General features: G+C 37.1%; 1 protein-coding gene across 4 annotated transcripts in view; it reads right to left on the bottom strand.

The window, feature by feature from the left end:
• LOC141451716 (uncharacterized) overlaps positions 1-18610 on the bottom strand; it is a 275083-nt gene that overhangs the window by 59366 nt on the left and 197107 nt on the right. For all 4 annotated transcript variants that reach the window (XR_012457059.1, XR_012457060.1, XR_012457061.1 and 1 more), the window contains exon 6: positions 12231-12396. Coding sequence is in view for 1 of the 4 variants with exons in the window: in XM_074123285.1 (XP_073979386.1) it covers positions 12231-12396 (166 nt within the window). In the remaining 3 variants the exon portion in view is untranslated. The remainder of the gene's footprint in view (positions 1-12230; positions 12397-18610) is intronic.

Below are 18610 nucleotides of genomic sequence, written 5' to 3'. Positions count from 1 at the left end.
AAACTAGCCCTGAAGATGACCTAGTCTCTAGGTCGAAAGCTCGGCAAAATAAATTTTACTCGACTGAAATGGCAATTATTTTTTCATCCTATTGGAATTATGAATCAGTCACCAAAAAGAATGAACAATAAAACTTGGTACTTCTTCACAGACCTTTCAGGGGGTTTCTGTTTGCTTAAGATTTAAAAGGGAATTCGCCAATCTGAAGTACTACTTCATTTTCCGTTTATGGTTCATGTGATTTTCTTAAAATTTCCAATATTTAAGCATTTTTCTTGTTAAATTATTTTTAGAGGGGGGGTGTCTATTGCAGGTATTCCCTCAAAATGCCCTTTCAAAATTAGTCACGATTCCCCCCAGCTTCATAAAACATCACGAAGCCGGAAATACCTCTTAAACAGTCTTGGCTTTATTTGCTGATGTAATAGATAACAGAATGCATACTTATTGTATAGAATCAGCAAGATTATTAGAAAGAGACGGAAATATAAGTGATGCCGAATTCTGGGCACCAAAATTTTTAATCTGCCTCTGATAATGGATGAAATTCCGGTTACCAGTTAGGGGCAATACAATAAACATCCGTGCTACGACGATAGATCAACGATAAACCATTTTTAACTACGTATATAAGTAACTAAATTTACCCAGTAGAATGCGTCTGTACTGAACGAGCAAAAGTGGTAGAAGGTGAGAAACAAAGAAAACCGTTAGAGGCATGTTAGAGGGAGGTCGGAACAAGTGAATAAATTACATGTGTATAGTCTGATGATCAGAACAGTAAAGCGAGCGTCACACATTGTTGCGCTTGTGTTATTCATGTATGGCGGAAGCAGAGAGTTTGGAGCAAAATGAAACAGACCCGGAAGTAGTTGAAAGGTAAGAGTTATTTTTTTTTAATAAGAGATGATGATGTCATTTAGTTCTATGTAATGTAAATCTAAAGATTACCAGAAGAGCTATAGTGAGCACGATTAGACGGATAATGAAGTAAGTAGTAAAGTGTATAGAATGCAGAAGGAGCCAGAAGCACACCTGCACGAAGGACAGTACTGTCAGACAGTTGGACTACCAGGAGGGCAGCTAGGGCGAAGAGCTCTCCACTAAATGTCCTTTAGTTTGCTCTATACTGCTCACTGGCAACCTAATTATGAAATGGCCGTTCTTTAAATCAGTTTTATAACTACTCAATTATTAATTTTATTTCTTTTATATAATTGCAATATTTGCATTCAAATTTCATATTTAATTAAATTTAAACTCATACTAAAACAAAAAATTTGTAAACATAGCATTAAAGCAAAAATGTACAAAATTAATTATTTAAAATAAAGAATTCTTGCACTACACTTCCGTGACGAAGTCACTGGAAGTTCTCCCAAAAAGCATTAGCCAATCAGAAGAGAGTTTATCATATGAATATGGGCATCATTTCTCGGCACTTTGTAAAGAAATACTTTAAATTCCAGCATTAATGGTGGAGGAAAGAAGTATCTGGAATTGCTCTGGTTGCTTAACGAGATTTCAAGAAACTGACGCGGACTTTTGGGATCCATAGATCTGCTGTTTATCCCTTAACCACCGTAATATCATTTATGGCTTATATGGTCAATATTCCTCTAAGCAATGTGCTGATAATTCTCTTCAATTCACTTCTTTACACAATTAACATTAAAACTGTCTGGTAGGACAGTTGTATATAAGGGTTGATCGTCAAAAACAGCACTATAAAGCGTAACGTTGAAAAACAACCCAGATCAAACAGATTTCGGGTAAAAAGTTGCTGAAAATGAGCAAAAACGGCATTTTCAAAAATTGTTGTTACCTTTTTTTGTAAACAACTTAGCGCCAAAACGCGTGAACCGATTTTAATGAATGAGGCGTCATTCGATTCGGAATTTCATGTAGATGTGCCTTTTGGGGGGACTTGTAGCAATTAATCCAATTGAAGAGAAGTGGAACCTTCCCTAAGTCACCTTAAAGTCCCATAATGATCCAAACCTACTAACAGGAAATACTGCAATCGTTCAAACTACATGAACGGATATACGTCAATGAATTGTCATTCAATTCGAAATCTTTGTCTCTTTGCATTTCAGATAGAAGTACTATAATCCCTGTTTAATATTTCTTACACCATTTAAAAGGAAGTACAGAAATTGGAGTTAAATTTTTGTATTTACTTACAAATACTTTTCCAAGAAAATTGTTTTTATGGAATAATTGGGGACTGCAACTCTAAGCATTCTTTTAAAAGATCTCTCCAACGGTAGTTACGGTCCCGACTTAACACCATATCGGGTTATAATGAAAGTATTGCTTATTCCAATTGTTAAAAAAAAAATCTGTAAAGCAGATATGTATGTAACTTTGCAGAATAGAAAAAACGGAAAATCTATCCAAAAGGTACAAAAATCTCCTTAACAAAAACTTACAGTTAAAAATGTTAAGTATAAGGGTTGATTAAATGCTAAAAAGGTACACAAATCAGCTAGTACCCATCATTTCATTAATACTTCATTGATATCGTTTGATCATTAGATATTACAGTCTAAGTTGAATGGTGTGCTACTTGAACAAATATTTTGCAGATGAAAATGGCCAGCATCTGTGACATCTAATAAATTCTAAAAAATAGCAATGAAAAGTTAATACAGTAAAATCATTATAATATTATTATTATTATTATTATTATTTAAATCTTTTATTGGAATTTACAACTGCAACAGGTTGTTGCAACAAGCAAATATGGTACCTGATAGCAAAAATAAAAGAAAATCACGAGTGGAGAAGGCACCCAATGGTGCCACTCCAGTAACGTGCTTTGCTATACTGCTCTCACGATAAGAGAAGATCACGAGGCCATCTTCTCTTCAATCTCCTTAGAGGATTACCTGGTAAGGTGGAAGAAGATAGGTGTGTTCTATGAGAGGGTTAGGATGAGCTGCTGAAGAGGAATGAAATTTGAAGAAACGAGTGTTAGCAAGATCTGGAATGAAAGGGATTTTGAGGTCATTATGGATAGTGAGGTTAGATACATAGAACGGAGCGGTAAGAAGTTTTCGAAGTATTTTTGACTGTAATGCCTGGAGGCGTAGTGAGTTGGAACGCTTAGTCGATCCCCTTACTTCGATGCCATATGACCAAATGGGTCGCAGTAACAGTAGTTATAAGAGTCTTTTGTTTATTTAAATGATATCAATGAAGTATTAATGAAATATTAGGTACTTGCTCATTTGTGTACCTTTTGGCGTTTAATCAACCATTATACTTAACTTTTTAAACTGTAAGTTTTTACTAAAGAGATAATGTTATAAATACAATAGTGGAGATTATTTAGAATTAGGATATCACAATATGTTGTATTTGCTCCTTGTCGCCCACATACCTCTCTGTTTGCACACATACAGGAGACACGGCTAATAACCCGTAGGACAAGTCCTGCCAATCTTGATCCTGTCAATAAAAGTCTTTATGATGGAAAGGTTCATGAGAAGGAACGCAGGTGAATAGGTCCACCTGTTCGTACGTAGTAATATAGATTAATGCTTGCAAGTTCCCCACCCAAAAGCAGCTGGTCTTTATCTTTGGCACAGCATTCACCTAAAGATCTGTAAAATACTGTTTTACTGGAGTCGATTTCTTGAATAATTCAAACTGGCAATCATCTATCAACTTGGTAGTTCAAACTACAACTATTAGAGAGTGAGAGAGGAGATAGAGAGCGAATGAGAGGCAATTCCTACATTAACTTATCCACTTAAATGATATAAAATTCAAATTTTTTACTTGATTAGATGAATTGCCCAAGTTGAAGCACGTAAGAAAACATCCGGGACTTGCAAGAAGTCTCTTCCGTAGTCACAAAAAAACCGAAATATTCTCACCCACTTATTATAGATTAGTTCTAAGTCATTTTCAGCCAAATCAGAGGAAATGTACATGAATATGTTGGAAAATCCCCCTCTCCTGATAGATCCTTCCTGTTCTATCTTTAACAGGAAGTCAATTTTGAAAAAAAATGGAATATTAAGCAGTCCCGTTTCCAGTTTTACTGCCAAACTATCGATTCCCTGGCGCACAGTTCAATTTTTATAATTTTTTTTGTTTGTTCTGTTCAATATGGAAGACATTAGTGAAATAAGAAACCCACGGTGGGTTATAGCTGGTAGCAGCGAGTAAGATGTTAGAAGGTCCTCCAAACTCCATCATTCTCCAAGAAATGTATCCTATCCAGTAGATTTTTATATTACGCTTAGATTCTACGACAATAAAATTTTGGTCCCAATCGATTAATCGAAAATACCACTTAATAGTATCGAACTTTGTGAAATAATTTTATTAAAGTACATCCGATAAGGAGAGTTATTTTAAGCATTTTCCAAGATGAACATTTGATTATGGACATTCTGGAACAGTGGCAATAGCTTTGTACTATTCCCACGTGCCATTGAAGTGTTCTGTACAATCTTACAACCAGTATAATATTAAAAAAAACAATCGAATTTCCAATTTTTAATGAATATCAGCTGATCGGAAGAAGCATTTAATTCACAGGATGCTTTTCCTGTATTTAAAGATTTCCCCAAAAAGAGCTCAACTCGTTAGAACTTAAATTGACAAATTTTACCAAAAAAAAAAATTCGATTAAGAGGATTTCAGAGCGAAGTGGAGGTAATTAAATGTTTTTTTGATTCAAAACATTCACAAAAATTTTTAAGAAAAATTTACGTCTCAAAAATTTGAGTCCATGTTCCCGCCAGATTTTTTTTCTGGTTTAAGATCGAACTTAAAAAAAAAAAAAAAAAATTAGCCACTCGAATAAGCCTTTTGCTTTATTTTTAAGGTAGCCTTAAAATTTATTACCATAAATCACAATTTAATGAGGTTACCATAGGGATATGAAAGCTGTATATTTATAATATTTACGATCTAGTTGGAAGTAGGGAAACGAATGAAAGGTGACTTGAGAGCGACAGAGAGAGAGGAAGTGGCAAAACACGACTGTCTCATAATGGTTAGGACCGCCACCAGAATGAGCTCCATTAGGATTTTAGTAGCCTGTCACTTCGGAGTTCCTTTTTACCATAAAGAACCAGAAAGAAACTTCTTTTATCATCGCTTCTTCTTCTTCTTGTTCTTTTAGCTGTCCAATAATTTCTTCACATTCCTTCTACTACTTAGTTCTTGGCCTTTTCCTGTGACGTTCATAATCTTGACCAGCTTCACCACCTCTCTCTCTTCTTTGCCAAGAAAGACCTTCCTTCTAAAACAACCAAGGTCTCCCACTCCCGCTGTAAATTCTTCTCTCTCCTTCTCCTATTCTTCTTTTTACACTAAAAGCCTCCGTTAAATTAATATTATTATTTTTCCTTCCATTATCTTTTATGAAAAATTATTATACAATAGAATTTCTAATAATGATCTCCTTTTTTTTAAAAAAAAAAAAAGTTTGGGTTCTTCCTGGATGTTTCTACTCTTTTCATTCCAGGTATATCCCACAACGGTACAATACAATTACTTTATCGAATTGGAAAAAATAGAATACCTCATTTATCACAGCATCCCAGGCAGGACAATACTTAACATTAATGAAGTTTAGTTTATTTCTACACCATCAACAACCACAAATCTTATTGCCTATAGAGGGATGGTTCATTGTTTTCTTGTTTATCAGGTTTTACCTGGAGTTTGGTCCAAGGCTCACAGATTCACTGTGCACGTTCTGTATTGTAAAGGATATGCAGCACTGCCACACACAAAGAGATAGGATGTCAGCAGGTGGCTATACGTCACAATTAAAATTAGAAAAAACCTAGATGAAAAAGTGAAGCTGGGTAAAAGAGCGTGAAAGTTTCTATAACCTGGTAGATTCTTTGAACCAAATTGAGCTAAATATCATTTATGGTGGTGGTGAATAGATTGAAGCGTTTAAAATTAAAACAAACGTTTTGGCGACTTAACAGCAAGTAAATGGAACAGGAACAAAAAAAAAAAAGTCTGTTTTTTTAAAAACCAAGCGCCGGATACGCACTGGTTGCCCAAATCATCAAGTACAGCTGATTTTTTTTTTCCTTTTGTTAACTGATATTTATTTAAAAAACGCTTTTTACTGAAATTGCACACTCAAGATATTTGTAACTGATATTATCATCGGTGAGGATTGGTTTCAAGCCCTGCTGTACTAACCAAAATCCATCTGGGTCACCCAAGTATTGGACCTTGATTTATCTTGCAGACAAATGGTGAATTGTTATTACTACCAGTAAGATTGTTTGTATGTACGAGGGTCGTTTGAAAAGTCCGTGCAAAGTCAGAGAGATAGCACTACTGGCGCGTATCGAGGTTATGTTTAGTTAGTAGCATCTCTTGGAAGAACACACACCAAGTTTCAGCCAGATCGGTCTATTTCTTTGTGTTTGGCATTCGTTTGAATCGAGGAAGTCGAGTGATTTTCAAAAAATGGACGAAAAAGAATTTCGTGTGTTGATTAAACACTACTTTATGAAAGGCAAAACGCCTCAGGAGACTAAAGAGAAGCTTGATAAAACATTATGGTGACTCTGCACCTTCGATTAGAACAGTTTATAAGTGGTTTCAAAAATTTTCGGAGTGGCCATATGGGCACAAGTGACGCTGAACGTTCTGGACGCCCTGTTCGAGGTTACTACTCCAGAAATCATTGATAAAATCCATGATATGGTGATGGATGACAGAAGAAGAGTGAAGGTGCGTGAGATTGCTAGTGCTGTGGGCATCTCGAATGAACGGGTACATAATATTTTGCATCAACATTTGGACCATGACAAAGCTATCTGCAAGATGGGTGCCGCGATTGCTCACGCTTGACCAAAAACGAAATCGTGTGAAGTGTTGCAAGGACGGTTTGCAGCTGTTCCAGAAGAATCCGCAGGACTTTAAGCGTCGTTTCGCCACTGTGGATGAAACATGGATACATCACTACACTCCTGAGACCAAAGAACAATCTAAACAATGGGTTACCAAGGGGGAATCTGCGCCAAAAAAGGCGAAGACTGTTCCTTCGGCCGGAAAGATTATGGCGACTGTCTTTTGGGATTCGCAAGGAATAATCCTCATCGACTATCTGGAAAAGGGTAAAACTATTACAGGTGCATATTATTCATCGTTATTGGACCGTTTGAAAACCGAGCTGCAAGAAAAACGCCCACGATTGGCCCACAAAAAAAGTCCTTTTCCATCACGACAACGCACCAGCTCACACCTCAGCAGTTGTGGTCGCAAAATTAATGGAAATAGGGTTCCAACTCGTTTCACATCCCCCCTATTCTCCAGATTTGGCTCCCTCGGACTACTATTTCTTCCCCAATATGAAGAAATGGCTGGCGGGAAAAAGATTTTATTCAAACGAGGAGGTGATTGTAGAAACGAATGGCTATTTTTCAGACTTGGACAAATCCTATTATTCGGAAGGGATCAACAAACTAGAGCAGCGTTGGACGAAGTGTATAAGCCTAAAAGGAGACTATGTTGAAAAATAAAAAAGGTTTACCCCAAAAAATTAAGTAGTTTTTATTTTTGCACAGACTTTTCAAACGACCCTCGTATTGTTAGGCCGAGTTATCTCCAAGGACGCCAATTTTCCTGAAGGAATACTATTATAATTCAACTTATACCCTTAAGAGACGGCTCTAACTTGAAGCTTTTTTGTCAAAACTTGTAATACGTCATTATCTGGAAACTTTGATCAATCGTAGAAACCAAAAATTCTCCAGATAATAAAACTTGGAATTAATAGGGTAAAGTCCGGGTGTGATGGCCAATCAGGAGAGATGGCCAACAGCCGAAATTTAACCGAAATGTCGTCCGACGGCGCTGCGTGACCTCTCCAGTGATGAACCTTCATGTCTGATGACTACAGTGAGTTCATTTTGGTCTCCGCCAAAGCGTTATTAATTAACTCAGAGAATAAGAACATTATCGTCTCAACAAAAATTTTTATGATAGTTGCATACTGCGTACTGCAATATTTAGTGTTGTTTTATACATATTAGATAAGTACAATATACATTAATGAATCCTAACCTCTAAAACTGTTAAAAATTATACTAATACAAATAAATAATATATAAATATGGCTCAAATTGGTAATATTCTGAATTTTCCTAGGGATAATGTAGATCAACAATTATGGACGTACTTTTGCCCAAGAAGTGGACTTCCTTTCAAAGAAACTGACACGATGAACGGATGGAAAGATTTTTGATGGATACAATTTCAAATAAAGGCCAGCTTTAAAACATAATGAGCCAATAAAATTTGTAAAAATATTGCCATAAAATAAATCTAAGTTGTTGATACCTTGAAATAAAACAATAAAGCTTCTTTTAACAAATAAAATAAAAAAATAAAAAAAGAACACTCATTTGAACAGAGCACATATGGCAAATTCCCGACATAATTAAGTCATCCATATTGGGTGTATAAAAAGGGGTGAAGGGGGGAAGGTTCAGCCAAGAAAACAATTGTATAAAGTCATTAGAGAAGATCTAGAGAGCCAAAGGTGGAGCGAACTTGAAAGTAAGATTACTTACATCTATACCAGTTAGAATAGATCTTAAGTTTGCGTTTTTAGTAATGTATAGTTTCTGTAGTACTTAAGTTAGGGGGCGCTTTGTGTAACAACCATTTTCGCCTAGTCAACTCACGTATTTATTACATGTTACGTCAGGAAAAAAAAAAAATGCCCTAGAGATCCTTCACTTCTTTACAATTTTCTTATTGAAGAAGGTGAGAAAAGAGGCGACCATGTAGGTGGGAAGGAGGTGGAGGGAGCAGGATGAAGAAGCGGCCAAGACAAGCTGCGAGAAGTAACAGAGTGGTGGGGGGAGATCTGAGGTATACCGACTAACAAGGCTCGACTCTGTATAGGGTATGGAACTGCCAGCAGCAAGCTCTACTAACTGCACAGCCAAAGAGCGTACGGCTAGCTCCTACTTAGTTCTACACTCCTGTCACTGGCTACCCGGCAAAGTATTGTTCACAAGACTCGCTTAAAATACTTTTTCCTAAACCCTAATCACAATAATAGCAGTAAAAAAAAAAAGAGGAAGATATAATATACTTCTTTTAAGCTCTTCCAACATCTACCACTAAACTTGTAACAAAAAATTTAATACATTTTATTCTAACCTAAAATGAAAAATAAGAGCGATCTATCCTAGACCATTACTTAGTTCTACTATGGCTCACCGACAGCAACACTGAGCTAGACGTTTACAGATGGATTACCCGCTCACTAGTTTATCTCCCCACTCTAATCGCCTTCGCAGTAGTGGGGATATAGAGTATAGAGTAAAAAATGATAGTTCTACGCATCCTGTCGCGCTGTAGTAGCTTCCGTTCGACACACGCACGTAAAGTATTGCTTGCACTTTTGTAACCATTGCATGAAGTCGCTACACCCCCGTCTCATGCTCAATCTGTCCTTACGTACCTACGTAGTTTACTCTTCTTGACCAAAATAGCCACACCCATATCAACACCAAATGATTTTCTTCCCACCTCAGCTCTACTGGGGGGCGCGCAAAATCACTACTCATTGCATACATCCATCATGATGTAAACGCACACCGAGGCGGTTCTATTTTACGAAATCAACTGGGCATTCTACATTTTTGACTACTAAAATACAAACGTTTCCGATTTAGAATTTTCACTTTAAATAACCCATTTTTTTGAGATCTCCTGGAGACCAAAACAAAAGGTAGTAAAGTAAAGTAAGTAAAGTAATCGCCTATTTTTTCAGGCGGTGCTTAACGTCCAACTACCAATTTGGTGTCGTGGACGGAGGCGACTAGCAAACATACTTTTCTGTAAATTTCTTTTATTAACCTCTTAATAAAATCCAAGGCCTAGAGACCGGGAATCGAGCCCACTAAACCAACAATACATCTTAGCTTTGCAGGTCTCGGTCCAAAACAAGAGGTTACGGCACACAAATTGTCTGTAAATGCGTACGTCTGTTTGTGGTTGCCATAATTAAAAAAATAAAACAAGCGAAAAATTACAATACGTTCAAATTTGATTTCCTGATTTAGGTGCCACCGCTCTTTAAAATGAGCTCTGGGACAAATCCAGCTAACCGGAAATGGCCATTTTATTATAAATCGACTCGATAGTTGTTGTTTTTTTTTTGTTCGATAGTTTCAACAATCTTCTTTAAACTTATTGCAATTATTTGGTAAATAAGAAGTTCAGCAACTTTTATTTAAAAAGCGCCACGATTAAAGGCACTTTTTTTGGGCGAGAAGAATGGCTTTGCTGACGTTTAAAAAGTGCCACACTTTAAAAAGTGATATATGGATTTATGGCATATTAAATATTGTTATATATGGATTCAATGTGTAACCAAAATTGGAAGAATTCTTGACCGGAATTGCTGTTTCAAATGAATAAATTTTTTGCAATTTTAAGAAAATTTAAGTAACTAAATTGAGGTATAAATGAAAATAGAATATGTGTTCACAAAATATTTTTAATTTAGAATAAATTGCACGTATATATATAAATTTGGTTTGTATGTGTGGGTTCTTGGAGCTTAAAAATTTACCGTCGAAAAGATTAATGCAGAACTTAAGATAGATAAAATGTTGAACATGTGATGCGCGCTTTCTATATAACAGAGGGATTCATATCCGCTATATCTCTCTCTCTGTAGATATCATTTAGATTTATAGTAAGATATAAAGTGCTGGATTGGATTCATAATTAATGGTGGGGGGAATGCTTTAATTCTTACATATATTGGGACTGAGGAAGAGCTCAAGATGAGATGGAAAGATCGGGAGTCCAGGGAGACTGGACTGGGACTGGGCTGATTGTGTAGGACGAGCGGCGGTTAGGGTGGACACCATGCGCTGATTTATATAGATGGCATGTTTTATTCATCGCCTGGTCATTAGAAGCACCATATAGCATACTTGCTCTGGACGAGTCTGTGTGTCTGTGTGGATCTACACGCTGAGAAGAGCCCACTATCAACGTGTTCAACGTTTAATATATGCATATCTCTTTAGCTACTGGACACATACACAAACACATCTACTCTGCTGACACCACGTGTTGATTCTACACGTGGGAAAAAGATGGGTACCCATAATTTTCATTATGGTTTCATTTAATTTCCTTTCTTAAAGTAAAAAAACAAAAAAGAAACGCTTAAGGCTCCAAACTAATTTAAATAAATTAGATACAGGGAAAAACCCACAAAAAGAAAAATAAGTTCACATAAACTAACACACTTTTATCCGAATTTTCCTTTCCAAATATGCATTTTCACGACAGCATTTTCTTTTTTTTTCCCCAAATAGCTGAACTTAGGCTTCCGGGCTACCATCGATTGTGCAACCAATCCATCATTAATTCTATAAACTTTCCACTCATGGAGTTTCCATTAAGTCCATTTTAAGTCCTCCACTAGCTGAGTTTCCAAAAATCTTGGTAGGGTTTTTTCTTCAGATTTTCTCCTGCTAAAAGTGGGGGATAAGATGAGGTTGCCCATTCTATTCACCATACTTTTAAATAGTTGCTTCCGTTCTGAATAGTTCCGACTCTATTTGATGGGGTAAAGTTGGTACTGTGTTGTTTAGATATTATCCTGTTTCACAGATAAACTAAAAACCTTTTTAGCGAAAGATTTTGGTCAATGGGGAATATTGGGAAGCTAAAATCAACAATTTCTAAATTCATTTTAGGATAAATCTCTTTCCTTAATAAAAGAAAGATGTGCAAGCGCTGATTCGATCATTGTTGAAGTGTATTTCCGGAATGTACTCTCTAGAGCAAGCAATAAGAAAGAATAAGAAGTGCAAGGCTTCTCTGTGACTGATCCAATTCTGAGAGCAGATCTTAGAACTCACTACTATTTCTTAATGCACCATCAGTTTCTTCTATAAGGGTAATCATACAAGGAGGAAACAACAAGATCCCTGCCAAAGCAAAAGAGATCTTAAGCATATTAACAAAGACTGCAAAAGCTGAAGACAATCAATGGCCAGCACTCTCAGACAAACTATACTTCGAAAAACTGCCACAGAAAATTTTTTAGATTACTGACCAACCTCCATGGTCCACTCTTCAGGTGCATCTACACCGTACAGAAGAAGCCAACAACTTTACCCGCTTCCAAACCTGCTTCGCACATTGACGAAAGATAACAAAAATATATTGAATTCACACTAAGTACTTACCTGTATGCAAGAACAGATGATTCTTCAGATTGGTATGTTTGGAGAATCCTCGACTGCAGATGTTACATCTATACGGCCAGGAACCATTATGGACGTACATATGTGATTTCAGATCACCGGGTGTTGGAAATGATTTGGAACATAATGAACACTTGTGCGGCTTTTCCTGCAACAAAAGAAAATAAATTGGAAATTTACATAAATTTTGAGGGATGAAAGGTTTAATTAATTGGATCGTTAAATGAAGATTCATTTGAGAAAGCGGAAAGGATGCTGCTTTCCCAGAATCTATCCCAGGAATCACTTCAAAAGCGAAGACCCGACGGCAGTACTAATTAGTGTTAGCTTCTTTTAATCGAAAAACCTTTTAACGCCCTCTGCAGCACCCAGAAAGGGCCATCAAGTGATTACCTGGAGTTCAGAAAGGGTTCGCTTGCTCATTATCTCACCGGCCTTCCTAGTTTAGTATTCCAAACAGTTTCCTGAAAAGACTTCTTTTTTTTTTCTTTCCAATCCAGGTAAGCCACGCCTTTTCGTTTCATGAGGTCGTGACCCATCAGGGTTGATGGGTAATGAATATTTTTTTGTACTTTCGTTCCTGACCCTTTCGTTGCTGACCACAGATTTTTTTTATCTTAATAACGATCTGAAGAGCTGAAATGTAATTAAACTAAGTTTTTAGTAACTCATTCACCTTCTATCAATTGATTTAATACTGTTAGATAAACCCCGCCTGAAAAAAATAGGCGATTACTTTACTAATTTTTAGCAATTACTATTTTTTGTACTACGTTTAAACGAACTTTTGTAATGGGCTCCAGAAATAGATCATCTGATTAGCATGCGCACTGAAAGACTGGGAAATTTTTCTTTTTAAGTGCGTCCATTTCCGCTATTATTATTATTTTTAAATATACAAGGTGTGGCTATTAAATAACGAGACTGATGCTGCTACAAAAGAACTATGCATGCGCCAAATCTTAACGACCGACAGCTGTGCAGCGTAAAGCCTTCTCTTTCGATTGCAGCGTCTCACCGTGGTTGTAGAGAAATCTGTCTGACCGGAACCGTCGTTTGTGTAAGAAGTGTTAGTTTCGTTTTGTAGAGCCAAGAATTGTCGTGAAATTTCACATCAAAAACTTGATAAAACCGCTACTGAAACTTATCTTTTATTAAAAGAAGTTTATGGTGATGAATATTTATCACATGCGCAAGTTTTTGAGTGGTTCAAGCGTCTCCAAGATGGCCGAGAGAAGACGTCGGAGATGATGACCGCCCGGGTCGCCCTTTCACGTCCAAAATGGATCAAAAATATAGATTATAATTAATCAACATTACTACCGTGAGGTGCTTGCTTAACTCCGTGAAAGAGTAAAGGAAAAAAACGACCCCAGATTTGTGGAAGAACAAGTGACGGGGTTCTCCATCAAGACAACCGGCGTCGGCTCACACTGCATTGTCTGTCAAGACGACGTTTCTAGCCAAGTACAACATTCCAGTTTTAGGCCATCCTAGCCTTATTCGCCTGAGCTGGCCCCATGTGACTTTAAATCTGTTCGCCCAAAGTCAAATCTGCATTAAAGGATCACGATTTCAGTCCGCTGTGAAGCTGTGAAAGAAAAAGCGGCACGCGGCAATGCAGGAGCTCACAGAAAAAGACTTCCAGCACTGTTTCGAACAATGGTAAATTCGCATGGAGTGTTGTAGGGATAGGGGAGGGATGTATATTGAAGGTGATACTAACTAAATATGTTTAAATTTAAAATAAAATGTTTTACAGCAATAGTCTCGTCATTTAATAGCCACTCCTCGTATGATACAATTTTTGGTATCAACTTTGTTTACGATCAAATCAAGAATCCTTAAGGAGAAATTTCATCCCAGAAATCCAACACTAATTGAAATAAGTATCTCTAAAATCGAATATATCATTTATTACACGAAATCGATACACAGGTGAAATAAAAACTTGGAAAAAAGAACCCCCCCCCCAATAGTAAAAGATTACACGGTCAACGGACCAGCAAGTGTATTTAGTTCTGGTTGACGTCGTTGGCCAGTAGAGTGTAGCAGTGTGACTCCCATGCTATGCAATATAATCATTAGTTGCCTAAACAGACCCGGCACTCTTCAGCATTCAACTTGTTCGTCAGGTATATATATGTATATGTACATATACATAAAAGCTGTGCTCAACAAGTGTGAGAAATGTATTTATGTAGTATATGTAGGTAAATAATAAAGCTCCTTTTCCGTTACGTACTGGCACCTCCAGCAGCGCTCATCATGTTTGCGATATTCCTCTTCTACCTGTTTAATAATAACGTGGGAACCTAACATCTGCCCATACAGCGTATACAATTAATTGTTCATTAAAGATTTTTTTTTAGCTTATAATTTCTTCTTTCTTTTTAAGAACAGTGTAAACTATTAATGTTTCTTATGTCCAAATTAATTACCCAAAATTTAATTAGGTACATACCTAATTACCAAACAAAAAGAATAAATGTAATTACCAAGTTAAATGGAATCTATCCTCCACCCAAAAAGTTGAAGTACCATATTAATATCTTGGAACAATCTAATTCTATAAAACGTTGCCTTCAAAAGCTCCCCCGAATACAGCGATTGTCATTATCAAGTGGCAATAATCCCATTATGTGGGTGAAGGGTCTAGTTTCGTGTTTAGGGTGTCACAAAATAACTACTTCAGCGATTCCTTTCAAGATGCGAAAGTTTAAGGAGGAGTCTGAGGAGCGTAAAGAACAAGAACTTGTGTTCCTTTCTAACATTGTACGAGGTGTGACTATTAAATAGCGAGACTGATGCTGTAAAACGTTTTATTTTAAATTTATACATATTTAGTTATTATCACCTTCAATACACACCCCTCCCCAATCCCTACAACGCTACATGCGAATTTACCATTGTTCGAAATAGTGCTGGAAGTCTTTTTCTGTGAGCTCCTGTATGACGCGTGCCGCTTTCTCTTTCATAGCTTCAACGGGCTGAAATCGTGTCCTTTAAATGCAGATTTGACTTTGGGGAACAGACAAAAGTCATATGAGGACAGGCGAATAAGGCTAGGATGGCCTAAAACTGGGATGTTGTACTTGGCTAGAAACGTCGTCTTGACAGACAATGCAGTGCGAGCCGGCGCGCTGTCTTGATAGAGAACCCGTGACTTGTTCTTCCACCAATCGAGTCGTTTTTTCCTTACCTCTTTCACGGAGTTGAGCAAGCACCTCACGGTAGTAATGTTGAATAATTATAATCGATATTTTCATCCGTTTTGGACGAGGAAGGGCGACCCGGGCGGTCATCATCTCCGTCGTCTTCTCGGCCATATTGGAAACGCTTGAACCTCTCAAAACCTCGCGCAAGTGTTGAACATTCATCGCCGTAGACTTTTTTTTAACAAAAGATAAGTTTCTGTAGCGGTTTCACCAAGTTTAATGTGAAATTTCACATCGGCAAAACGAAACTAACACTTCTTACACAAACGGCGGTTCCGGTCAGACAGATTTCTCTACAAACACGTGAGACGCTGCAATCGAAAGAGAAGGCTTTACGCTGCACAGCTACCGGTCGTTAAGATTTGACGCATGCGTAGTTCTTCTGTAGCAGCATCAGTCTCGTTATTTAATAGCCACACTTCGTACATCTCTGTACAAATAAAGATGATGATAATAAAATAAGAAACATGGGAAAAACAAATTTTACGAAACAAAATCATTTTTACGAAGTGGTACAATTTTAGCATGATGTACTACCAAGTAGTTGAGAAACGCTGCTGTTCTACACAAAATATGCAACGACGGTGAAGTAGATGCGGGTCAAACTGCATTATAGATGTATATTTTATAAACAACAGCTTCCAACAATAAAATGCGAAGCTGGAAAAAAGAAAAAGAAGCGATGCAATTAAAGTGCAATATTAACAACAATTGCAATTAGTTATACAACTCAGTTTATCTCCCAGACTCCATCAAATGCCCACATTTTCTGCGAACTGCATGTTCCACAACATTAGGGAGTTGCGAGTACTTCTGCATATTCTACATTATCTCTTTTTTTTTACAACCTGTTTCTCATGTTTAAATTAGATCAAATTGACAAGATACGTATCATCTGCTAGTTATTGATGTTGTTGTTGTTGCGAGTGTTGTACTTTAAAGTAAAGAATATGTTAGAGAAGTCTTTATTGGAGGAGAATAATTACAAAGTACGAGCGTTTTGGGGGGATGCAATAAATTAACGACCAATGGCTTTTCTTTTCCAAAAATTTAAAAGGGTTTTTATTTAGAACATACAACTTATTTCAAGGCAGTTGGGCTCCTAACCTACCCTTTAGGAAACCCTAATTTACATCCAACTTAAGCTCAACTCTTAAAACTCAAATCTTCACATTGGTTGCATTAACTTAACCTATCAAATATTCAATATCTGTTCATAATTAGTCAACGATATGATGGCATGCTTCGAAGATGATTTGTAGAAATTGCTCTACTACGAAAAGAAAGATAAGAAAAACCCACTAGAAGCCCATCAACAACCATTAGAGAAGACATAACTTTCGCAAAGCAAAAGAAACAATCAAGCTTCACTAGAAGAAGATGGAAGGATGAAAGAAGACGATCTTAACTAGATGAAAGCCACAGCTACCTTAAGCGCACTACTCAAGGCAACATGTTTATAAAATATATATATAGTCAGCACCGGTAAACTAGTAGCTAGAAAATCTCATTAACTTTAATTAAAAAAACAAAAAAGGAGAGTGAAAGATAAGAGCGAGACAGAAGTATTCTCGCCAACATATTTATACGAGAGAAATTTATAAGTTCCAATTATCTTTACCAAACAGCATCATTTCTGCTGGCCTCAAACTGCTTAAGAATGGCTAAGAGCCTCAGACGCTGGTCGAGACGATGAGATGAGAATAGTTGCCCACACTTGTTACCACAGCTACCAGCCACAAAGGCTTGTTTGGCTCCTTTATATATATATATATATATATATATATATATATATATATATATAAATTATCCCTTCCCCATTTACTATCTGGATATAACAAGTTTTCTAGTAAATTACACTAATATAAATGGGATATAGTTAATAGTTATGACGATCTAATTTATAACCAACCAGAGCACTTCTACTAAGGATTTATTATTCTTAAAACCAAGTATGTTTCTAAATACCATCACCATTAAATCATCTTTACAATGCTACCAACATTTTTAATGCTCCCGTTTATTTATTTATTATTTTTAAGGAAGACTCCTGTGAGCACTACTGCGCTTTCAAAAAGTTTTTTCATCAAATCCAGGATGACTCTTTTTTAAATAAAACTCGATTCAACATTCGATTATTGTGAAAAACAAAACCTGGAATCCGCATACTACACTTAAACGGAAAGAAAGAACTAAACAGACGATTCACAAACTTCTCACCAAAGACTTCTCGACAAATGATTCTACCTAAGTGTGTTAAGACTGCGACTGGTTAATTTGTGGGTGCAGAGTGTAGGTCTCTCAGGAGTGGTGGCTCGCCACCACTGGACAGAGAGACAGGCGAAGGAGTTCATTAAAGGCTATTCGCCGAGGCTGACTGTAGAATTAATCCGTCAAGGCTGTGGGCTCACCACTGCAGGCTCAGAAAATAAATGCATCGCATGGGCATCAAGCAGATGGCTAGCCTTTGTAGGTTCTGCCAGGAAGAGGAGGAGCATGCACGTGTTTTTTCAGTGTGAGGGGCTCGTTTGGCTAAGGATGTTACTTCTCGGGGAAGGAAAAAAAACCAAGGCCTTGAGTGCTTTACCCAGGAGTCACTACTAACGGACGGGTCTGGGAGGGTGAGTATTTAAAGTGAGGGGAGCCACAATAGATCCAAAGGGCGTAGGCCTTGAGGCCGCCCAAATTTAATCTATTCTCTAAATGATCTACCTACTCCGTAAACTTTCACTAAACAATAAACACCATGATACGGAAACCTGCCTGGACTTACGGGAATGGAACTTTGGAGCTCAGCCAAAGCTTCCAATATCTACAGAAATTCATTCATTCCAGTCGAAAAAAAAACTCTGTCGAATCGATAATGCTCCCCTTACTTTGTATCCAAAACTCTACTAGGCACCGAGAATTTCCTTGTTCCTGTATGTTTCTGAAGCTGCAAGATCCTGTTACATTGATTTCCATACTTCAATTAAGAGTACTTCACATCCTAACCGTCTAGTATCCCAACTTACTGCATTAACATTGGAAATCCACCAAGACGCGATTGAAGCGCAGGTGGCCACGCGATCTACTCTATGAAGTAAGTGCCAGTACACTCAATAGTGAAATGTTCTTCTTTGGGAGTTCCACCCCAATGGGTGA

Source organism: Rhodnius prolixus, unplaced genomic scaffold (genome assembly GCF_049639745.1).
Source record: "Rhodnius prolixus isolate KJV_2025 unplaced genomic scaffold, Rpr scaffold_14, whole genome shotgun sequence".
NCBI lineage: Eukaryota > Metazoa > Arthropoda > Insecta > Hemiptera > Reduviidae > Rhodnius > Rhodnius prolixus.
This window is presented reverse-complemented; position numbering and strand designations above follow the sequence as displayed.